The 19,822-nt window shown below is 45.0% G+C and overlaps 1 protein-coding gene across 1 annotated transcript in view; it reads right to left on the bottom strand.

The window, feature by feature from the left end:
• The window catches only part of EFHC2 (EF-hand domain containing 2), a 234,940-nt gene that overhangs the window by 167,677 nt on the left and 47,441 nt on the right, over positions 1-19,822 (bottom strand). The window contains exon 3 of the mRNA XM_068269830.1: positions 2,901-3,051. Coding sequence (XP_068125931.1) covers positions 2,901-3,051 — 151 coding nt within the window. The remainder of the gene's footprint in view (positions 1-2,900; positions 3,052-19,822) is intronic.

The following is a 19,822-nucleotide window of genomic DNA, read 5'->3' as shown; positions in this document are numbered from 1 at the left end:
TATTTCAACTTCCTGGTCACCGGAGTGACACAGGAAGTATAAGCGTACACTGGGACATGCGGAAATGCGGTGCAGCGAGGAGAAGAGGCCCCTGGAGCCAGCTTCAGGTAATGTATACATGCTCGGATCGGGCCCGAATCGTACGCCGCAAGTGACGCGCTCCTACCGCCGGGCGATCGAGGGTAATTTCCCGCACGGCGCGATCGACGGTCCGATCCGATTTCGGGAGGGAATCGGATCGGCGGGTGCGTTTAGCGCAAGCGATTGGCAGCAGATCCGATCCCAGGATCGGATCTGCTGTCGAAACGGCCGTGAATCGAGCCAGTGTATGGCCTGCTTTAATCACCTGCTCCTCAGGTGACCAGTAGCTGCAGTACAGTCTTTTTTTTTTTTAAACTTTGTTTTTATTATTTTCCAAAACAAATAACAAAAGTACAGCATTGTTCAATATACAATGATAATATCTTAGATTGATACCCCATAAGAAGATGACTGCAGTATATCCAATGCAACTGTGGGGGCATCAAAGCCTTGTAGGGGAATTATAGAGAAATTGCAAATTCACTAGAACAATGCAGGATTCTGCAGAGAGTAACAATTAGGCCAAAAATAAAAGAAAACAGGAAATAAAAACAATAATAATAAAGAACACTGATAGCCTTGGAGCCAGTCTTGCCGTGATGAGACCTTCTTGAGTACATATGATAGGGGTACGGAGGCATGGAGAAGAGGGAGGGGTGGGGGGATACATAGGGAGGGAACTTAAGTTTGAGATAACTTCCACACTGTCCAGGGGTCCCAGATTTTCTCCCAAACAGGCATATTCTCTCTAATGTAAGAGGTCATCTTCTCCAGAGTGTAGGTATGCTGAATTTTATTAATGAGCTCGGGCCTGGAGGGAGGGGGAGATTTCCAATATTTGGCCAGCAAAGCCTTAGAGGCCCCGCAGATTTGCCCGAGAAGTTTGTTTTGGTGTTTGGATAGCTCTGGGATAGGGTTATGGAACAGGGCCGACCAGGGGTTAGGCTGGATCTGTTTCCCAAGAACCTCCGAGACCAAGATAAAGGACTGGGTCCAGAATCCCGCGACTAAGGGACAGGACCACCAGCAGTGTAGTTGGTCCGCTGGGGCCGAACAGCCCCGGAAACAGTGATCCGAGGGAACTAGGTTCCATTTGGCCAGTTGGGCTGGGGTTCTATACCAATCATAGAACAGCCCATAGTTCCTTTCTTTGGTTAGGGTATGTCTAGAGGAACTGGCAATGGCGGAGAAGATGACCTCCCACTGCGATTCATCCGTGAGGGCCCCAAGTCTGTCCTGCCAGTTAATCATTGCTTTAGAGGGACCAGAGAACCTGGCGTACCAGAGGTCATAATACATGCTAGAGATAAGGCCCTCTGGTAGAGGGGTAGAACAATAGGTAGACTCTAAGTTAGATCGGGCTAGTCGGAGCCCCCCGGCGCATCTATGCTGCAAAAAGTGTCTAATTTGCATGAATCTGAACCCCTCCGATTCTGGGAGATGATATTTCTCTTGTAGCTGCGGCCAGGAAGAGATGGATCCCTGAGACAATATGTCCGCTACTGAGACAATCCCCCTAGCCCTCCACACACCCCAGGCCAGGCCACAAACCCCAGGTTGAAAGTCTAGGTTGTAGAATAGGGACTCAAGGCTGGAAGAGGAGGCCAGATGAGGCAATATTTTGCCTAAAGTTTTTTTTAATGATTAGTGATTCCGCAATAGGGAAGGTTTCAGAGTTAGGGCCAAGACATGGCTTGGGTGTCCAAAGAAGACACTTGATGGCGAATGGGTGGATTAATTCCTGCTCCAGATCGACCCATCTAATTGTGCCCCTGGGAGCGGACCATTGGTACAGCTGAGAGATCCGAGCTGCGTAGAAATAATGCAGTAGACTGGGGGCGCCCAGACCACCCTGGAGTTTGTGCCTGGCCAGATGAACATATTTAATGCGGGGTCTGCGACCAGACCATATAAAATTCGTTATCCTAGATTGCAGAACCTCCAGATCCTTTCTAAAAATTCTGATGGGCAAGGCTCGGAAGAGGTAGAGTATTTTGGGGAGTAGCTGCAGTACAGTCTTAATCACCTGCTCCTCAGGTGACCAGTAGCTGCAGTACAGTCTTAATCACCTGCTCCTCAGGTGACTAGTAACTACGGTACTGTCCTCATCACCTGCTCCTCAGGTGATTAGGAGCTGCAGTACAGTCTTGATCTCCTGCCCCTCAGGTGATCACCTGCTGCAGTACAGTCTGAATCACCCGCTCCATGGGTGATCAGTATACGTTGTCTTACTGTGCACCACCCGCTCCTCGGGTGGACTGATTACTAGTTCATTTGCATCTCCAGCTTGCTGGAGTGCTGATCCCTGTGTTCTATAGAGATATCTCCCTCTACCAGCTTCTCTGGGGGAGTTGGTATCTCTATCTGTATTACTGTTGCACCAAACACCTATCTTTACATCTGGTTGTCCTGTGTCTCGCTATACTAGCATTATTGGTGATTCTGCAGATCACCACATAATCAGGTATAGTATCTGTATTATTGGTGATACTGCAGATCACCAATAATTAGAAAATCTGTTCTTGCTGACACCAATCGTTACACTCATATACTTGCAAATGTTTTCTCTTATGCATTTTTATGTGGATCAATCTAAGAAACATTCCTTGCTTTTCATCCCTTCAAAAAAAACATAATTAAATGTAGAAAATCTTCTAATTTTTGATTTTCACATTTCACTAGCACAGAACTGTATATCAGACAAAATGTTTGCCTTTTGCAGAACAAAATTCAGGTATTTATTGATTATAAGAAAATAGTTTGGAAGAAATGTGACTTCCTTTGAAAAGCAGTTTATAAATATTTAAGAATGTGCATACCCTGTGGAATTCCACTGTTTTTCATCTCAGGCTCCACAACTTGAATTGTATCATCTTCAAGATAGAAATAGATTTTACACTGTCTAATGCGGTGGGTTTCTTCCCGTCTCTCGTTAACATCTTCTTCAAAATATGCTCCAAATGAGAGTACCTGAAATAAAATAATTCCAAATAAATTTCTTAGTCAACAAATTTTCTTAATTTGATTCTTCTGTAAAACCAGTATTTTATTGGGTTATTGTTCTCTATGCTGTAGGGTTGCTTTGGTACAAAAGGTTTAATGAATTATAATCCTACGATAACAGGAAAAAACACACAAGAGAAATACATTTGTTTTGAAGATTCTGGACCATTCATTTGTTGGGGGTTGCCACCTACATACCCCAGCCACTATGAGAGGTTCCTGGTCTAATTGCTACATTTATCTTTTGGAGAATGGGCCACATCCACAATATGTTCACTGCCCTGCATTTTACAAGCCCATGCTTCCTATGGGCCCTTTCACATACAGTGGGATGCGAAAGTTTGGGCAACCTTGTTAATCGTCATATTTTTCCTGTATGAATCGTGGTTGTTTCAATAAAAAAATATTAGTTCAATATATAATGAAGGAGACACACACAATGATATCTGAGAAGTGGAATGCATTTTATTGGATTTACAGTAAGTGTGCAATAATTGTTTAACCTCCCTGGCGGTGCGCAATTTAAGTGGCTGCATCCGCGGGAGGGATTTTTTTAATTAAATTTTTTTATGTTAGCTAGCACTAGGCTAGCTTACTATGCTGCCCAAGTCCCCCGGCACCTCTCCAACCCCGATCGCCGCCGGCAACACTCACCCGTCCGCGATCCCGCGAGAGCCGCAGCTTCCCAATTAGCATCACTCGTCGCTATGGCGACGATCGGACATGACGTCATGCGCAGTACCTATCCGCCCCATAGTGAAGTCGGGGGCTGATTGGGATGCTGCACCAACGCGGAATCTCTGGGGGGTTCGTATACCGGCGGCGATTGGGGGCAATCGGAGGGGACCGGAGCGCCTTGGGTCACATGTGATGCGATGCGATCCGCTGCGGCGGCTAGCCCGACACTGGGTCGGGCTTACCGCCAGGTAGGTTAAACAAAATTAGGCAGGTGCATAAATGTGGGCACTGTTGTCATTTTATTGATTCCAAAACCTTTAGAACTAATTATTGGAACTCAAATTGGCTTGGTAAGCTCAGTGACCCCTGACCTACATACACAGGTGAATCCAATTATGAGAAAGTATTTAAGGGGGTCAGTTGTACGTTTCCCTCCTCTTTAAAGTTTCTCTGAAGAGTAGCAACATGGGGGCCTCAAAACAACTCTCAAATGACCTGAAGACAAAGATTGTTCACCATCATGGTTTGGGGGAAGGATTCGGAAAGCTGCCTCGGAGATTTCAGCTGTTCGTTTCCACAGTTAGGAACATATTGCGGGAATGGAAGACCACAGGCTCAGTTCAAGTTAAGGCTCGAAGTGGCAGACCAAGAAAAATCTCGAATAGACAGAAGCGATGATTGGTGAGAACAGTCAGAGTCAACCCACAGACCAGCACCAAAGACCTACAACATCATCTTGCTGTAGATGGAGTTACTGTGCATCATTCAACCATTCAGCGCACTGAGATGCTGTATGCGAGAGTAATGCAGAGGAAGCCTTTTCTTCACCCACACCACAAACAGAGCAGCTTGGGGTATGCTAAAGCACATTTGGACAAGCCAGCTTAATTTTGCAATAAGGTGCTGTGGACTGATGAAACTAAAATTGAGTTATTTGGAAATAACAAGGGGCGTTATGCATGGAGGAAAAAGAACACAGCTACTCCCAAGAAAAATAGCTGCTACCTACAGTAAAATATGGTGGTGGTTCCATCATGCTGTGGGGCTATGTGGCCGCACTGGCCAGGAACTGGGAATCTTGTCAAAGTTGAGCGACGCATGGATTTCACTCAGTATCAGCAGATTCTAGAGACCAATGTCCAGGAATCAGTGACAAAGCTAAAGCTGCGCCGGGGCTGGATCTTTCAACAAGACAACGACCCTAAGCACTGCTCAAAATCCACTCATGCAGAGTCTCCTATATGTTATATTTAACTGACATATTTTATCGTAACAACAAACGATTTATACAGGAAAATCATGACGATTAACAAGGTTGCCCAAACTTTCGCATCCCACTGTATGTCAATTGCAGTGTTGTCCGCTGCAGTCCAGCATAAAACATACTGCCTACTTTTTTTCACGATAATGGTCCTTTAAGCAAAACAAAATATACAATCTCAAATGAAGATAGCTCCAATCTCACTTGACACCTACAGTGGTGTAAAAAACTATTTGCCCCCTTCCTGATTTCTTATTCTTTTGCATGTTTGTCAGACTTAAATGTTTCTACTCATCAAAAACTGTTAACTATTAGTCAAAGATAACATAATTTAACACAAAATGCAGTTTTAAATGATGGATTTTATTATTTAGTGAGAAAAAAAAAACTCCAAATCTACATGGACCTGTGTGAAAAAGTCATTGCCCCCCTTGTTAAAAAATAACTTAACTGTGGTTTATCACACCTGAGTTCAATTTCTGTAGTCACCCCCAGGCCTGATTACTGCCACACCTGTTTCAATCAAGAAATCACTTAAATAGGAGCTATCTGACACAGAGAAGTAGACCAAAAGCACCTCAAAAGCTAGACATCATGCCAAGATCCAAAGAAATTCAGGAACAAATGAGAACAAAAGTAATTGAGATCTATCAGTCTGGTAAAGGTTATTAAGCCATTTCTAAAGCTTTGGGACTCCAGCGAACCACAGTGAGAGCCATTATCCACAAATGGCAAAAACATGGAACAGTAATAAACCTTCCTAGGAGTGGCTGGCCGACCGAAATTACCCCAAGAGCGCAGAGAAAACTCATCCGAGAGGCCACAAAAGACCCCAGGACAACATCTAAAGAACTGCAGGCCTCACTTGCCTCAATTAAGGTCAGTGTTCACGACTCCACCATAAGAAAGAGACTGGGCAAAAACGGCCTGCATGGCAGATATCCAAGGCAGAAACCACTTTTAAGCAAAAAGAACATTAAGGCTCGTCTCAATTTTGCTAAAAAGCATCTCAATGATTGCCAAGACTTTTGGGAAAATACCTTGTGGACCGATGAGACAAAAGTTGAACTTTTTGGAAGGTGCGTGTCCTGTTACATCTGGCGTAGAAGTAACACAGCATTTCAGCAAAAGAACATCATACCAACAGTAAAATATGGTGGTGGTAGTGTGATGGTCTGGGGTTGTTTTGCTGCTTCAGGACCTGGAAGGCTTGCTGTGATAGATGGAACCATGAATTCTACTGTCTACCAAAAAATCCTGAAGGAGAATGTCTGGCCATCTGTTCGTCAACTCAAGCTGAAGCGATCTGCAGCAGGACAATGACCTAAAACACACCAGCAAATCCACCTCTGACCTTGAGACTGTACTGTGTACTCCTGTCTGTTTATTGCCTGAGGAAGAGGGAATATACCCGTGAAACGCGTTGCGGTTCTGTTCATGGAGTATGTGAATAAATTGTCTTTATCTTAAGCGACAGCATCGAGTCTATTTCTGAGTGGCCGGTCCACCGCCGCCACCCGAATATTTTAAACATTTTAGCATATTTTATCCTTTTGGCGCCTCTGTACATCTACTTGTCAAGATATCCACCATTGGTGGTTGGAAGGGTGACAAACCCTCCTTTCCTTCTTCAGAGAGCGACATCTTAATCCTGAGTGGGGACAGGTCTAATCTCCCCACCTGCCTATATAGTGGTTGCCTAAACGGTAACCCATGTTTGTAAGTATAATACTTACTCCACATTAATTCTCCCTGATCCAATACATACTACACTATATTGGGCTCTCGGTTTCTCTGTTTTAACCACCTCTGAATGGCTGAAGAAAAACAAAATGAAGACTTTGGAGTGGCCTAGTCAAAGTCCTGATCTGAATCCTATTGAGATGTTGTGGCATGACCTTAAAAAGGCGGTTCATGCTAGAAAACCCTCAAATAAAGCTGAATTACAACAATTCTGCAAAGATGAGTAGGCCAAAATTCCTCCAGAGCGCTGTAAAAGACTCATTGCAAGTTATCACAAACGCTTGATTGCAGTTATTGCTGCTAAGCAGTGGCGTAGCTAGAAACCTCTGGGCCCCGATGCGGAATCTGGATGTGGGCCCCCCCTCCCGGCAACAACAGCCCCCCCCCCCCCCTCGCAACACCCGAAGCGCACACATATCCAAATCCCCATAGCTGTGCATGGCATGGCTATATCAATTCCGCTTTCCAGCAGCATGGCTGCCACGTTCAATTTGCAAACATACGCAGCACCCAGAGGAAATAGGGAAATTAGTAGCAAGATGCCAGTCTGAAGGAAAATAATCGTTATGTGAGCAGCATTCACCCGATAATAATTATGTGCGCAGCATTCACCAGAAAATCGTTATGTGCGCAGCATTCATCAGAAAATATTAGTTATGTGCGCAGCATTCACCAGATAATAATTGTTATGTGCGCAGCATTCACCAGAAAATTTTTATGTGCGCAGCATTCACCAGAAAATAATCGTTATGTGCGAAGCATTCAGGCCTGTGGAGTCGGTCCAAAAATCCACCGACTCCGACTCCAACTCCTCAGTTTAGGATTCCACCGACTCCGACTCCTCGACTCCGACTCCTCTAATTTGCATATTACAATTTTGTTGATTAAAAGTATGTAACATGAAATTCGTCTCTTAACTGCCAACGCTTAGGAATTTTACAAGACAACTGAAGTGAGAAGGATATGTAGACTACTATATTTATTCCCTTTAGACTAAAACTAGTCCTTGGTAAGAGTACTTGTAAAAAGGTGCAAACTGGAACAAAGAACATCTATCAGGCCCTAGGCAATGTAAGTGTGGGTACATGTAAGAATGATGTGCAGGTACTCTGCAGAGGAATGAGGAGATTCTTCCTCTATTACACATTCTTCATGCACAATCTGAACAAGTTTTATGGGTGACAGACAACACCTCTGTGTTCAATGTGCACAACATTCTCAGTGGATTCCCTGCAGCTCTGTGGGGAGTGCATATGTAGAGTATAGTATTACTGTGTAACAAAGTAAACCTGAGACAGATGAAATTAAAGTTTTATACATACCTGGGGCTTCCTCCAGCCGCCTTCAGGATAATCAGTCCCTCGTTGTCCTCCTCCACCACCTGGATCTTCTGCTATGAGTCCAGGTAATTGAGCCAGTCGGGCGTAGTGCGCATGCACACACTCCGCCGCCAGGAGCATACTACACCTGTGCAGCACTATTGCGCAGGTGCAGAATGTTCCTGGCTGTGGGAGCGGCATGCGGCCGGACAGCGCTGACTGGCTGAATTACCAGGACTCATAGCAGAAGATCCGGGTGGTGGAGGACAGCGAGGGACTGATTAGCCTGAAAGGGGCTGGAGGAAGCCCCAGGTATGTATAAAACTTTACTTTTCATCCGTCTCAGGTACCCTTTAATTTGTAGTCACCAAACCAAATTTTAACAACATATCAAATTATTTGATTTCATCAGCAAAGGGAGTGCATACATTTGCATAAATCAGCATCAGTGCAGAATTATTTCCATCTCATTGACCATCTCTATTAGTGACACAGCTACACATCAGGCTTTATTCTTACAGCATAGATGTTATTTAGTATATATAAGAGATTCCTGTGTACACATCATATATACAGTCACAATCAGATATGTATATCTGACCTTAAAAATATGGGGACTGCTTTATTGAAGCAGCACAAGTAACTAATTTTGATTGGTTTATTTCATTTTTGTGGACTAAGCACAGCTATTACTGTATATATACTGTATATATACATTATTTTTAATGACTATTATCTGAGAAATAGAACATTTTATCATATTTTCTATTTTAATTACAGTTACAAATTCATTAGGAGTCGGAGTCGGTGCATTTTTTCCCAACTCCGACTCCAGGCACCCAAAATTGCCCGACTACACGACTCCGACTCCACGACTCCGACTCCACGACTTCGACTCCACAGCCCTGGCAGCATTCACCAGAAAATAATCGCAATGTGGGAGCATTTACCAGAAAATAATCACAATGTGGGAGCATTCACCAGAAAATAATCGGAATATGGGGAGCAGTCACCAGAAAATAATCGTTATGTGCGTAGCATTCACCAGAAAATAAACGCAATGTGGGAGCATTCACCAGAAAATAAACGCAATGTGGGAGCTTTCACCAGAAAATAAACACAATGTGGGAGCTTTCACCAGAAAATAAACGCAATGTGGGGGAATTCACCAGAAAATAAACGCAATGTGGGGGCATTCACCAGAAAATAATCGTTATGTGGGGACAGTCACCAGAAAATAATCGTTATGTGGGGGCACAAACAGAGGAAAGAGGCGCCCTGGGATAATAAAAGCGTTTAAAAACGGCTAAAAACAGTAGATAATTTGAGGTAGCTTACCTCAATGACGAAATCTCTGCAAAGTATTACAAAAGATTTTTATTAGCACAAGCGGCAACGCGTTTCACGGGTCACAGCCCGCTTCATCAGGCCAATTGCAGTGCCAAATGAATAAATTCCTCAAGCATAGGGAGCCAGACAGTTTTTCACCAGTAAATGCACATAAGAGACCGTTTTTTTCACCAGTAAATACACATAATTAGAGACCGCTTTTCACCAGTAAATGCACATAACAAGAGACCACTTTTCACCAGTAAATGCACATAACAAGAGACCGCTTTTCACCAGTAAATGCACATAACAAGAGACCGCTTTTCACCAGCAAATGCACATAATGACAAACAGCCAGTGTCGCCAGTATATGTAGCCAGGGATATATGTGCCCATTATATGTAGGCAGGGGTATATGTCCCCAGTATACGTAGGCAGGGGTATATGTCCCAGTATATATAGCCAGGGGGGTATATGTCCCCAGTATATGTAGCCAGGGGGTATATGTCCCCAGTATATGTAGCCAGGGGGTATATGTCCCCAGTATATGTAGCGAGGGGGTATATGTACCCAGTATATGTAGGCAGGGGGTATATGTCCCCAGTATATGTAGCCAGGGGGTATATGTCCCCAGTATATGCAGCCAGGAGGTATATGTCCCCAGTATATGTAGCCAGGGGTATATGTCCCCAGTATATGCAGCCAGGGGGTATATGTCCCCAGTATATGCAGCCAGGGAGTATATGTCCCCAGTATATGCAGCCAGGGGGTATATGTCCCCAGTATATGCAGCCAGGGGGTATATGTCCCCAGTATATGCAGCCAGGGGGTATATGTCCCCAGTATATGCAGCCAGGGGGTATATGTCCCCAGTATATGCAGCCAGGGGGTATATGTCCCCAGTATATGCAGCCAGGGGGTATATGTCCCCAGTATATGCAGCCAGGGGGTATATGTCCCCAGTATATGCAGCCAGGGGGTATATGTCCCCAGTATATGCAGCCAGGGGGTATATGTCCCCAGTATATGCAGCCAGGGGGTATATGTCCCCAGTATATGTAGGCAGGGGTATATGTTCCCAGTATATGTAGCCAGGGGGTATATGTCCCCAGTATATGCAGCCAGGTATAGTGACCCCGTTTAGGTAGTGAGTGACCCCCTTTAGTTAGTGAGTGACAGGAGCCCGCCGCCGCTGCTCCCCCCTCACCTGCAGCATCAGCCAGACGGCCCAGACCTCAGCATCAGCGGGCGACCCGACCAGAACGGCGCCGGACGCACCCGCTCTATATGCGGAAGTGATGTCACTTCCGCATATCAGTGCGGGTGCTAGGTCCTAGCGCCCGCACTGTTGGTCGCCGCCTGATCGAGGTCTGACCTGACGCGGCGCCGGCGGCTAGAGGGAGGGAGGGAGGGTTGGGAAGGAGCGGCGGCCAGAGGGGGGGAGCGGCGGCCGGGCGGCAATGCACCCACCCAAGCTCGGCCCTGCCTGGCTCCACCGCTAATCGTGCTGTGCTGTCTGCTGCTGACGCTGGGGAGGAGGGAGGGAGGCGGAACCGAGGGAGAGAGAGAGATGCACTCCGGCTCGTACTCGCAAAAAAAGTTACATTATGCAAACAGGGAGGGGGGGCCCCCCTCAAGGCTTCAGGCGGCGGGCCCCGTCGCGAATGCGACCTCTATTGCTACGCCCCTGCTGCTAAGGGTGGCCCAACCAGTTATTAGGTTCAGGGGGCAATTTCTTTTTCTCACAGGGCCATGCAGGTTTTGAGTTTTTTTCTCACTAAATAATAAAAACCATCATTTATAAACTGCATTTTGTGTTCAATTAGGTTATCTTTGACTAATAGTTAACGGTTTTTGATGAGCAGAAACATTTAAGTGTGACAAACATGCAAAAGAATAAGAAATCAGGAAGGGGGCAAATAGTTTTTCACACCACTGTATATCACACCTAAATGGTGTAAATCTGACCAGTACAATTCTGAACACAAGGTTGCACTGGCAGACAAATGTCACTGTCACACCTCTATGCCAGAGTGGCAAGGGACCCTGTTATGCATCCTGGAGAGTGAATATGGTACTGCTCTTGCATAGTGTAAAAATCCATGAGGTTTAGAGCAGCCCAAAAATGATGGAAATGCTTTAAAATCCAAGTACACATTAAGGCTGGTTTCACAGTGGGACGTTAAAGTCCCACGTTACAGCAGCCAGTAACGCACCCTAACTCACAGCACTGTAAAATCAATTGTGCTGTTCACAGTGCCCACGTTACGTTACATAGTAACGCAGCACGTTTAAACAAAGTGCTGCATGCTCTACGTTATACTGGGCTAAGCAGCGTTAGACTGTTTGCACATGCTCAGTAATGTTGGAGGAGGAGGTCTCCCCTCCTCCTCTGCGGCCAGCCACATGGCTAATTAATATTCACTGCACTGCAGAGACTCCTGGTAGGACTGTAGTGTTGTCCAGATCATGAACGAATCGTTCATTTGATCCGGATCTTTTTTGAGAGTCGAATCATCCAGATCATCACAATGAAAGATTCGGTTCACAGTGGATGTCTGTCTGGAAGCAACAGGAACATACAGAATGTACAGTGCAGGAAAAGTCCTGTCCTGCTAGTCATTTCACCCAGTCTGCTTCCCTAGTAAAATGATTCAAATGATTTGGTTCAAAGATCTAGATCTTTTCAATGATCCGATTCAAATGATCCGAATCCTTAAAAAGATCTGGACTTCCTATCACTAACCTGGAGCGGCTGCTTTGAGAGCTGCATAACTGCAGCTCAATCTGACGTCCAACTTCAACACCACCACATGTTGCGTTAGGGGCACATTATGCGACCATAACGTCCCCTAAAACACAACGTCTTGGTGTGTAAGTAGCCTAAAGCAAAAAATGACAAGTAGATCTGTAGAAAGTTAACACCTAGTAACTGGTAGAAAAAAAAAAGTTTACTCTTTTGAGTTTCCCCGAATTGAATATTTTGGGTCTGACTTTCCCCTCCTTTGAAATCAAGAAGTGCACAAATCAGTGTCCCTTCTCTCTCTGCACTGTTTGCAATCTGCACATAACCCTTGGTAGAGTTAATTTGGCCATACATCTAACGATTTTGCTGCCAATCGACCATCTGATTCGATAATTATTATCGATTTGAATGAAAATCGGTGCTACAACAAGCATGTCCAATCGACGATTCAACCAATTTTAGGCCAAAGTCGGCCGAACGTATTGATCGAGCGCGTGATATCGCGACCAACGAACCCGACGGAACCCCCACACACTGGTGACACGCATGCCAGGGCTATATGCGGAAGCCACATGGGACAAGAATGTGGAAGCACAGCAGCGAGATATTTTAATGCACAGGAACAGGGGGCATTTTACATTTGGGAAGACAGTGACGTAGGCAGGAAGGCGGCTGAAGCGGCATCACAAGGCCAATACCTGATTGATTTCATGCTCAGATCCATCAGGAATCAGCCTGAGGTGTATGGGCAGCCAACTGATCTCTAACTGAACAGATTAGATCAGAGAGAAGTCTGACTCTTGCTTAATCTGACCATACATCAATACAGTGTTTACCTTTGGGCCTTTTTTGTGCGGGAGGCTGAATTGCTTGTTTGCCAGGCAGTTTAGCCTCCCAATTGCCGGCCACAAGTACCTTTTGGCTGCAATTACATGCAGCTCAATTACAGCATTTCGTAACACTGAGCATGTCACGTTTGACATGCGTGGCATTACCCAACAGTAAAAAAAAATCTCACGGCTATACCAAAAAACAGAAAAAGAAACCAAAATAGTTGCACCAAGCTAAATATAATTAATTGTCCATTATCAACGGTACTTAAATCAATAGGACAAATTTGAAACAGAGGGTATGAAAAACAGGAAGTGGGGGTTGGGAGGGACCGCATAAACCATGGTAATCAGTGCCGCATAATAATTATTATTCAATGATAACAGGTAACCCGGGATAGGGATAGTATAGCATGATTAACATGATGAAGAGCTGATCAAAAATCATGTGCATTAGGCTACTGTTTACAACAATTTACACAGCTATAGCGTACATAAATATAATACAATACAAAACTGTTGCAAAAATAACATTTGTAATGCTCTTTAAAGCGGACCTAATCTCAGAACTTCCTCTCTGCTCTAAAAGATAAGCAACAGCATAGTAACCTTTAAAGAAAAAAACATTTCTTTATTACAATTTACAGACATATTTCAAAACCCCATGCAGTGTTTACTTGCTAATATCCTGGAAGCATAGAAAGGATTAACCTCCAGTGCTTACATATTAGCCCAGAATAATGGCACAGCATGGCACAGCATGGCACAGCTCAGATGGAGCTCACAGCCCCGATTTACACTTGCTGATAAGGCCTAATTAGACAAGTTTATTTCTCTAAAGACAAACACAATTAACTTATCAGTACTCCTTGTCTGCTGTGCAAGAGTTTAGGTCCACTTTAAAAAAAAAGTGGGTAGATGCCTGTGAGGTAGGTAGGTTAGTTCATAAAATTTATCAGTTGTTTAGAAATATTGTCTGGATGAAAGTGCCAGTGCCTGAGATGGTGCAGATGCGCAAAGAATGTGCACTGCAGCGTGGAAGGCATACATGTAAAGACACCAGGTAAAATGAATGTTGGAGATAGCCACAGTAAAATTATTGATATTCTACTACTTAATTCCGTAAAATAATGGTAATCTTTACCAATATTTTACTATGTCCTAACCTAACCCTACTTTCACACAGCAAAAACTCGGTATACAGAGGCGCCAGAGTAGAGTAAAACATTTTAAAAACCACTTAAAAGCAGAGGGGGATGTTAGGGTGGACTTACCTCCCTCTTACAAAAAAAGAAAACAGAATTGACAAATAATTTATTCAACTCCACAAATGCAACGCGTCTCACGGGCGTGACCCCGCTTCCTCAGGCAAAAATGGGAGCACAACTCAGTGGGCCAAGCAACTCAGTGACAGAGGCGCTCAAACCTATTGCCTGACCCACTGAGTTGTGCTACCATTTTTGCCTGAGGAAGCGGGGCCACGCCCACGAAACGCATTGCATTTGTGGAGTTGAATAAATTATTTGTCAATTCTGTTTTATCAAGACTCAAGTGAGTTTTCTTTTTTGTAAGAGGGAGGTAAGTCCACCTTAACATACCCCTCTGCTTTTAAGCGGTTTTTAAAACGTTTTACTCTACTCTGGCGCCTCTGTATACTGAGTTTTTGCAGATCTTCTAGTCCACTCTGGGTGGAGGGGTGCATCCCCATCTACTATCTACAGAGAGCGGCTTCTAAACCTGAGTGGGGTCAGGTCTATATGCTTCCCACCTGCATTTAAAGTGGTTGCCTATGGGTAACCCGTGTTTGTGAGTATATACACATAAAATTGTATTGAACTCTTCATTTTACCTGACAATACTGCACCATGTTGGGCTCTCGAATCTCTTCTTGTTTTTTAAGCCTACTTTCACACAGAACCCTCCCTCTTCCAATACTTAACCCTAAGACCCCCCCCCCCCCCCAGGTGGTGACTAACCCTTAGACTCCCCCTAGTTGTGCATAACCCTATGAAGCCGTGGTGCCTAACCTTAAAGTGATCCTAAACTCTTACACAGGACAGAAGGAATACATAAAGAAATGCACCCTGTATGTATTTAGAGAGTTTAGCCTATCTAATTCCCCCTCATTTGTGATTTATCACCAGTGTAACTTAATCTCTTAGCTGTGTCAGCTGGCTGCCTTGGCAAAGCAGCTAATTTTGTAGACTGAAGATGTTAACCCTATGTTTGCTTCCATGAAAGCAGGAAGAAGACACACTGCAGGATTTGTATCAGCCGTAACAAGGAAATGTTTTTCTTTAAAGTTTATTATGTTGTTGCTTATCTTTTAGAGCAGAAAGGAAGTTTGGAGTTCAGTTCCATTTTAATCCCCGCCCCAAATGCCTAACAGTAGGACCTACAGACTGCCTGTCAAGTGTGCTAAGGAGGAGCTACGACGCAATAGTGTGAGCCAGGATTTCAGCGTTGGGGGACCGGCCTTTAACGGAGCGCTAATGGGAGAGAGCCCAACCAAAACTCAATGCTGTATACAAGTGTCACCTATGTGAGTGTATTCAAAGTTTTTACATTGATTTTATTAAACCGAGTTACGCTATGGGAAGTGTTTTATGCTTGTTTTGAGGAAAACATTAGTTTACTATTGGTGGAGCCTATTTCTTCCTGTTTGGCATAGCAGTCTACAAAGTGGTCAACCTTTGTAATGGAGGCCAGCATGCTGCCCGTGATACCTCTGTAGTGGGGGTCATTAGGATAAGCGCAGGACCAGGGTAACGTAGACGAAGCCATAGAGCAGGAAGAGGGCTGAGACCCTTCACTACTGAATCTGACTCCTGTGATAGGAGTCAGTGAATCTGGTGAGTGTGATCTAGACCAATTACATGCGATTTTGAGTGTCTGCGGTTGAGCACGATTTTTTAGAAGAGTTGAAAAGTGGAAAATAGTGGACTGCTTACTCTTTCTTTATGTGTGGATTGGAAGTTAAATGGTCTCTTTGGGGGCAGCGCTGTTGTTTTTGCAGTTTTATCATTATTTGGGGACACAGTGGTCTTTTACAATAGCGCACCCTGCAGCAAGATTTGTAATTATATGAACTATTTATAAGCAGCGGGAGTTTGTAATACTGGTGTCGAGTGTACTTGCCTAGTGCAGTGTTTTACATTGCATAATAAAGTAGTGTAATTTTTTTTTTAAAGTTGTTTTGCAGAATCCGTTATATTTTGCAGATGTCCGCTATTATGTGAACATCCTTGATACACTACTGAATTCTCTGATTGGCCAAATACTTCTGAGCTGGATCCAATGGACCAATCACAAGCTGCAGAATTTTTCCGCATTCCGAGATAAACCTCTGCATTCTCTGATTGGTCCAATACTACTGAGTATTTTCGAGTCATGCGACGATTGGCCTAAAATTTCTGATTTTACGCCAATCACAACACTCACAATTAGAAAATAAGTTTTGGACCAATCAGAGAATGCGGTAGTGTATCACAGAAATTGGAATATCACGGAAATTTTAGACTAATCACAAGACTCGGATACTACCGAGTTTTACAGAGGCTTGTGATTAGAGATGGCCCGAACGTTTTGACCGCGAACTGGTTCGCATTCGCAAATGAACGTGAACTTTATGGCGGTTCGACCCGCCTCCTATACTACATCAACTTTGACCCTATACATCACAGTCAGCAGGCACAGGGTAGCCAATCAGGCTGCACTCCCTCCTGGAGCCCCCCCCCCCCCCCCCCCCTATAAATAACCGGCAGCGTCAGGCATTTCACTCACTTGTGTGGCTGCAGTAATTAGAGAAGGGAGAGGTGCTGCAGAGACATTAGGGAAAGCTTAGTTAAGCTTGTTAGGTTGCTCTTTCTTGCTGATCCTTATTGCTAAAAAGCACTCCTCATCCTCAACAGCTCTTTTGAGAGCTAATGTTGTTCTTATGATCTATTTTTTTTTTTTGTGTGTGTGTCCTACAGACACTTGTGTTGCATATACAGCCCTGTCAGTCAGTCTTAGCTGTTGGCCCTTGGCCCTTTGGTAATTCCTACTGTTTCCTACTGTGCCACTGCCAGGCCCAGCACATTCAGTGACTACCTGTGTGTGTGACAGGCAGCTGCACATTTGTAATACCCATCACTGCATAAACCTGCCTGTTGTTTATTGCACCCACCTAACTACGTGAGCACACGCAGTGTCATATTTAATACCACCAGTCACTGCACCTGTTCACGGTATAGCACAAAAAAGAGTGACCGCCACTTAAAGAACTATAAAAGTACAAAACTTTATTCATCAATAACCAATTCCAAACCCCAGCTAATTCCCCAGATCTACTACCTCCCCCCCATTAAAAAACTGCATTGACTACCATAACAGGAGCGCTCCTGAATACACACACATCAACAGTTACACCACATGCATACAATCTTGATCGGCCGATCTCTAAAGACTGATATCATGTGGAACTTATGAGGCTGCATTCAATTGTCCACTTCAAATGGGTCCAAATACAACAGTTCGTTTGATACCTTAATCTTCAACAGATCACAAAGAGCACCAGGCGCAACTTCATTAACAGACCATAGTCCATTACTTCCACCACTCTGATGGCCTAATTCCGCCTTGTAGTAAGCCAGCGGCTATAAGATCAAAAACACTAGCCTTATCCAGCCACTGTGTGACATAACCAGGCACTTTTAGCAAGAATTCCTCTTCTGACAGCCACCTTGTAGTAACAGAAGCCTTTACCTTTCCTTCAGAATGTAATTGCTCACGGTTCAGTCGCGGCGTCCCGCGACACCAGGTATCCGGTCTGTGTGGCCCGGATTGCGGACATCAAACTTCCAGCATGTGTGAAGTAAAGGAGCGTCCTGTCAGCCATTCGCAGTTTGCCACGCCCACATACGCGTTACGTGGGCTTCTTCAGTGTGATGACGCTGTTCACGGTACCTGTGTGTGTGTGTGTGTGTGTGACAGGCAGCTGCACATTTGTAATACCCATCACTGCATATACCTACCTGTTGTTCAGTGCACCCGCCAACTACGTGAGCGCACGCAGTGTGATATTTAATACCACCAGTCACTGTACCTGTTCACGGTACCTATGTGGGTGTGACAGGTGCACATTTGTAATACCCATCACTGCATATACCTACCTGTTGTTCAGTGCACCCACCAACCACGTGAGCGCACGCAGTATGATATTTAATACCACCAGTCACTGCACCTGTTCACGGTACCTGTGTGTGTGTGTATGTGTGTGTGTGACAGGTGCACATTTGTAATACCCATCACTGCATATACCTACCTGTTGTTCAGTGCACATACCCTACCTATGTGAGCACACGCAGTGTGATATTTAATACCACCAGTCACTGTACCTGTTCACGGTACCTATGTGGGTGTGACAGGTGCACATTTGTAATACCCATCACTGCATATACCTACCTGTTGTTCAGTGCACCCACCAACCACGTGAGCGCACGCAGTATGATATTTAATACCCCCAGTCACTGCACCTGTTCACGGTACCTGTGTGTGTGTGTATGTGTGTGTGTGACAGGTGCACATTTGTAATACCCATCACTGCATATACCTACCTGTTGTTCAGTGCACATACCCTACCTATGTGAGCACACGCAGTGTGATATTTAATACCACCAGTCACTGAACCTGTTCACGGTACCTGTGTGTGTGTGTGTGTGTGTGGGTGTGTGTGTGTGTGTGTGTGTGTGTGCGTGTGTGACAGGCAGCTGCACATTTGTAATACCAATCACTGCATACCCACCTGTTGTTGTTCAGTGCACCTACCTACCTACGTGACCGCACGCAGTGTCACTGCACCTGTTCATAGTACCTGTGTGTGTGACAGCTGCAAATTTGTAATACCAGTCATTGCATAATTGTTCACAGTACCTGTGTGACCGCACGCTGTGTAATATACCAGTCCATGCATACCTGTTCACTGCACCTGTGTGACCGCACACTGTTTAGTATACCAGTCCATACATACCAGTTAACTGCACCTGTGTGACAGCTGCACATTGTATTGTAATACCAGTCACTGCATACCTTTCACTGCACCTGTGTGACTGCACATTGTATTAGTCAACTCAGTGCATACCTTTCACTTCATCCCCCCCGATATGGACAAAACAACAGGCAGAGGCAGAGGCAGACCCAGAGGAAGGCCACCCAACAGGCCTGTTCGAGGTCGTGCTGATGGGATTTCGTGCGGCCCTGGACCAAAGTACAGTGCTCAGAAGAAGACACGTCCCATCAACTCCTAAGATTGTCAGGACGTGGTTGATTATTTAACACAGAACACCTCATCTTCTGCAGCCACCAGCGCTACTACAAGCACCACATCCGCTGCATTTGACACTTCACAGGAGTTATTTGGTGGGGAATGAACTGATTCACAGCCACTACTGTTACAACAAGATGAAGGCGCTAAGCAAGTTACACCACCTCATATGTCTGAGTTAGGCGACACTATGGAGGTAAGGTGTGAGGAGGAGGATGATGGAGTAGCTGCTGTTGGTGCAGTTTATGAGGTGTCTGAGGCAAGCAAAGCTGGGGAGGATGATTATGATGATGACGATGATACGAATGCCACGTGGGATCCTAAGAGACAAGATGACCAAGGGGACAGTTCAAAGAGGGAGTCAGAGAGGAGTAGGAGGAGACGAGTTTCTGAAAGAAGCAGGGGGAGCTTGTCATCAGAAACAGCTGGTGGCAGTGTCCGGCGCCATGTATCGCCACCTACGTACAGCCAGCCAACACGCCATTCAACGTCAGCTGCTTTTGTCACCATAGTGCCATCACCCCAGGG

The sequence above is a fragment of the Hyperolius riggenbachi genome, chromosome 2 (genome assembly GCF_040937935.1).
Source record: "Hyperolius riggenbachi isolate aHypRig1 chromosome 2, aHypRig1.pri, whole genome shotgun sequence".
Taxonomy (NCBI): Eukaryota; Metazoa; Chordata; class Amphibia; order Anura; family Hyperoliidae; genus Hyperolius; species Hyperolius riggenbachi.
This window is presented reverse-complemented; position numbering and strand designations above follow the sequence as displayed.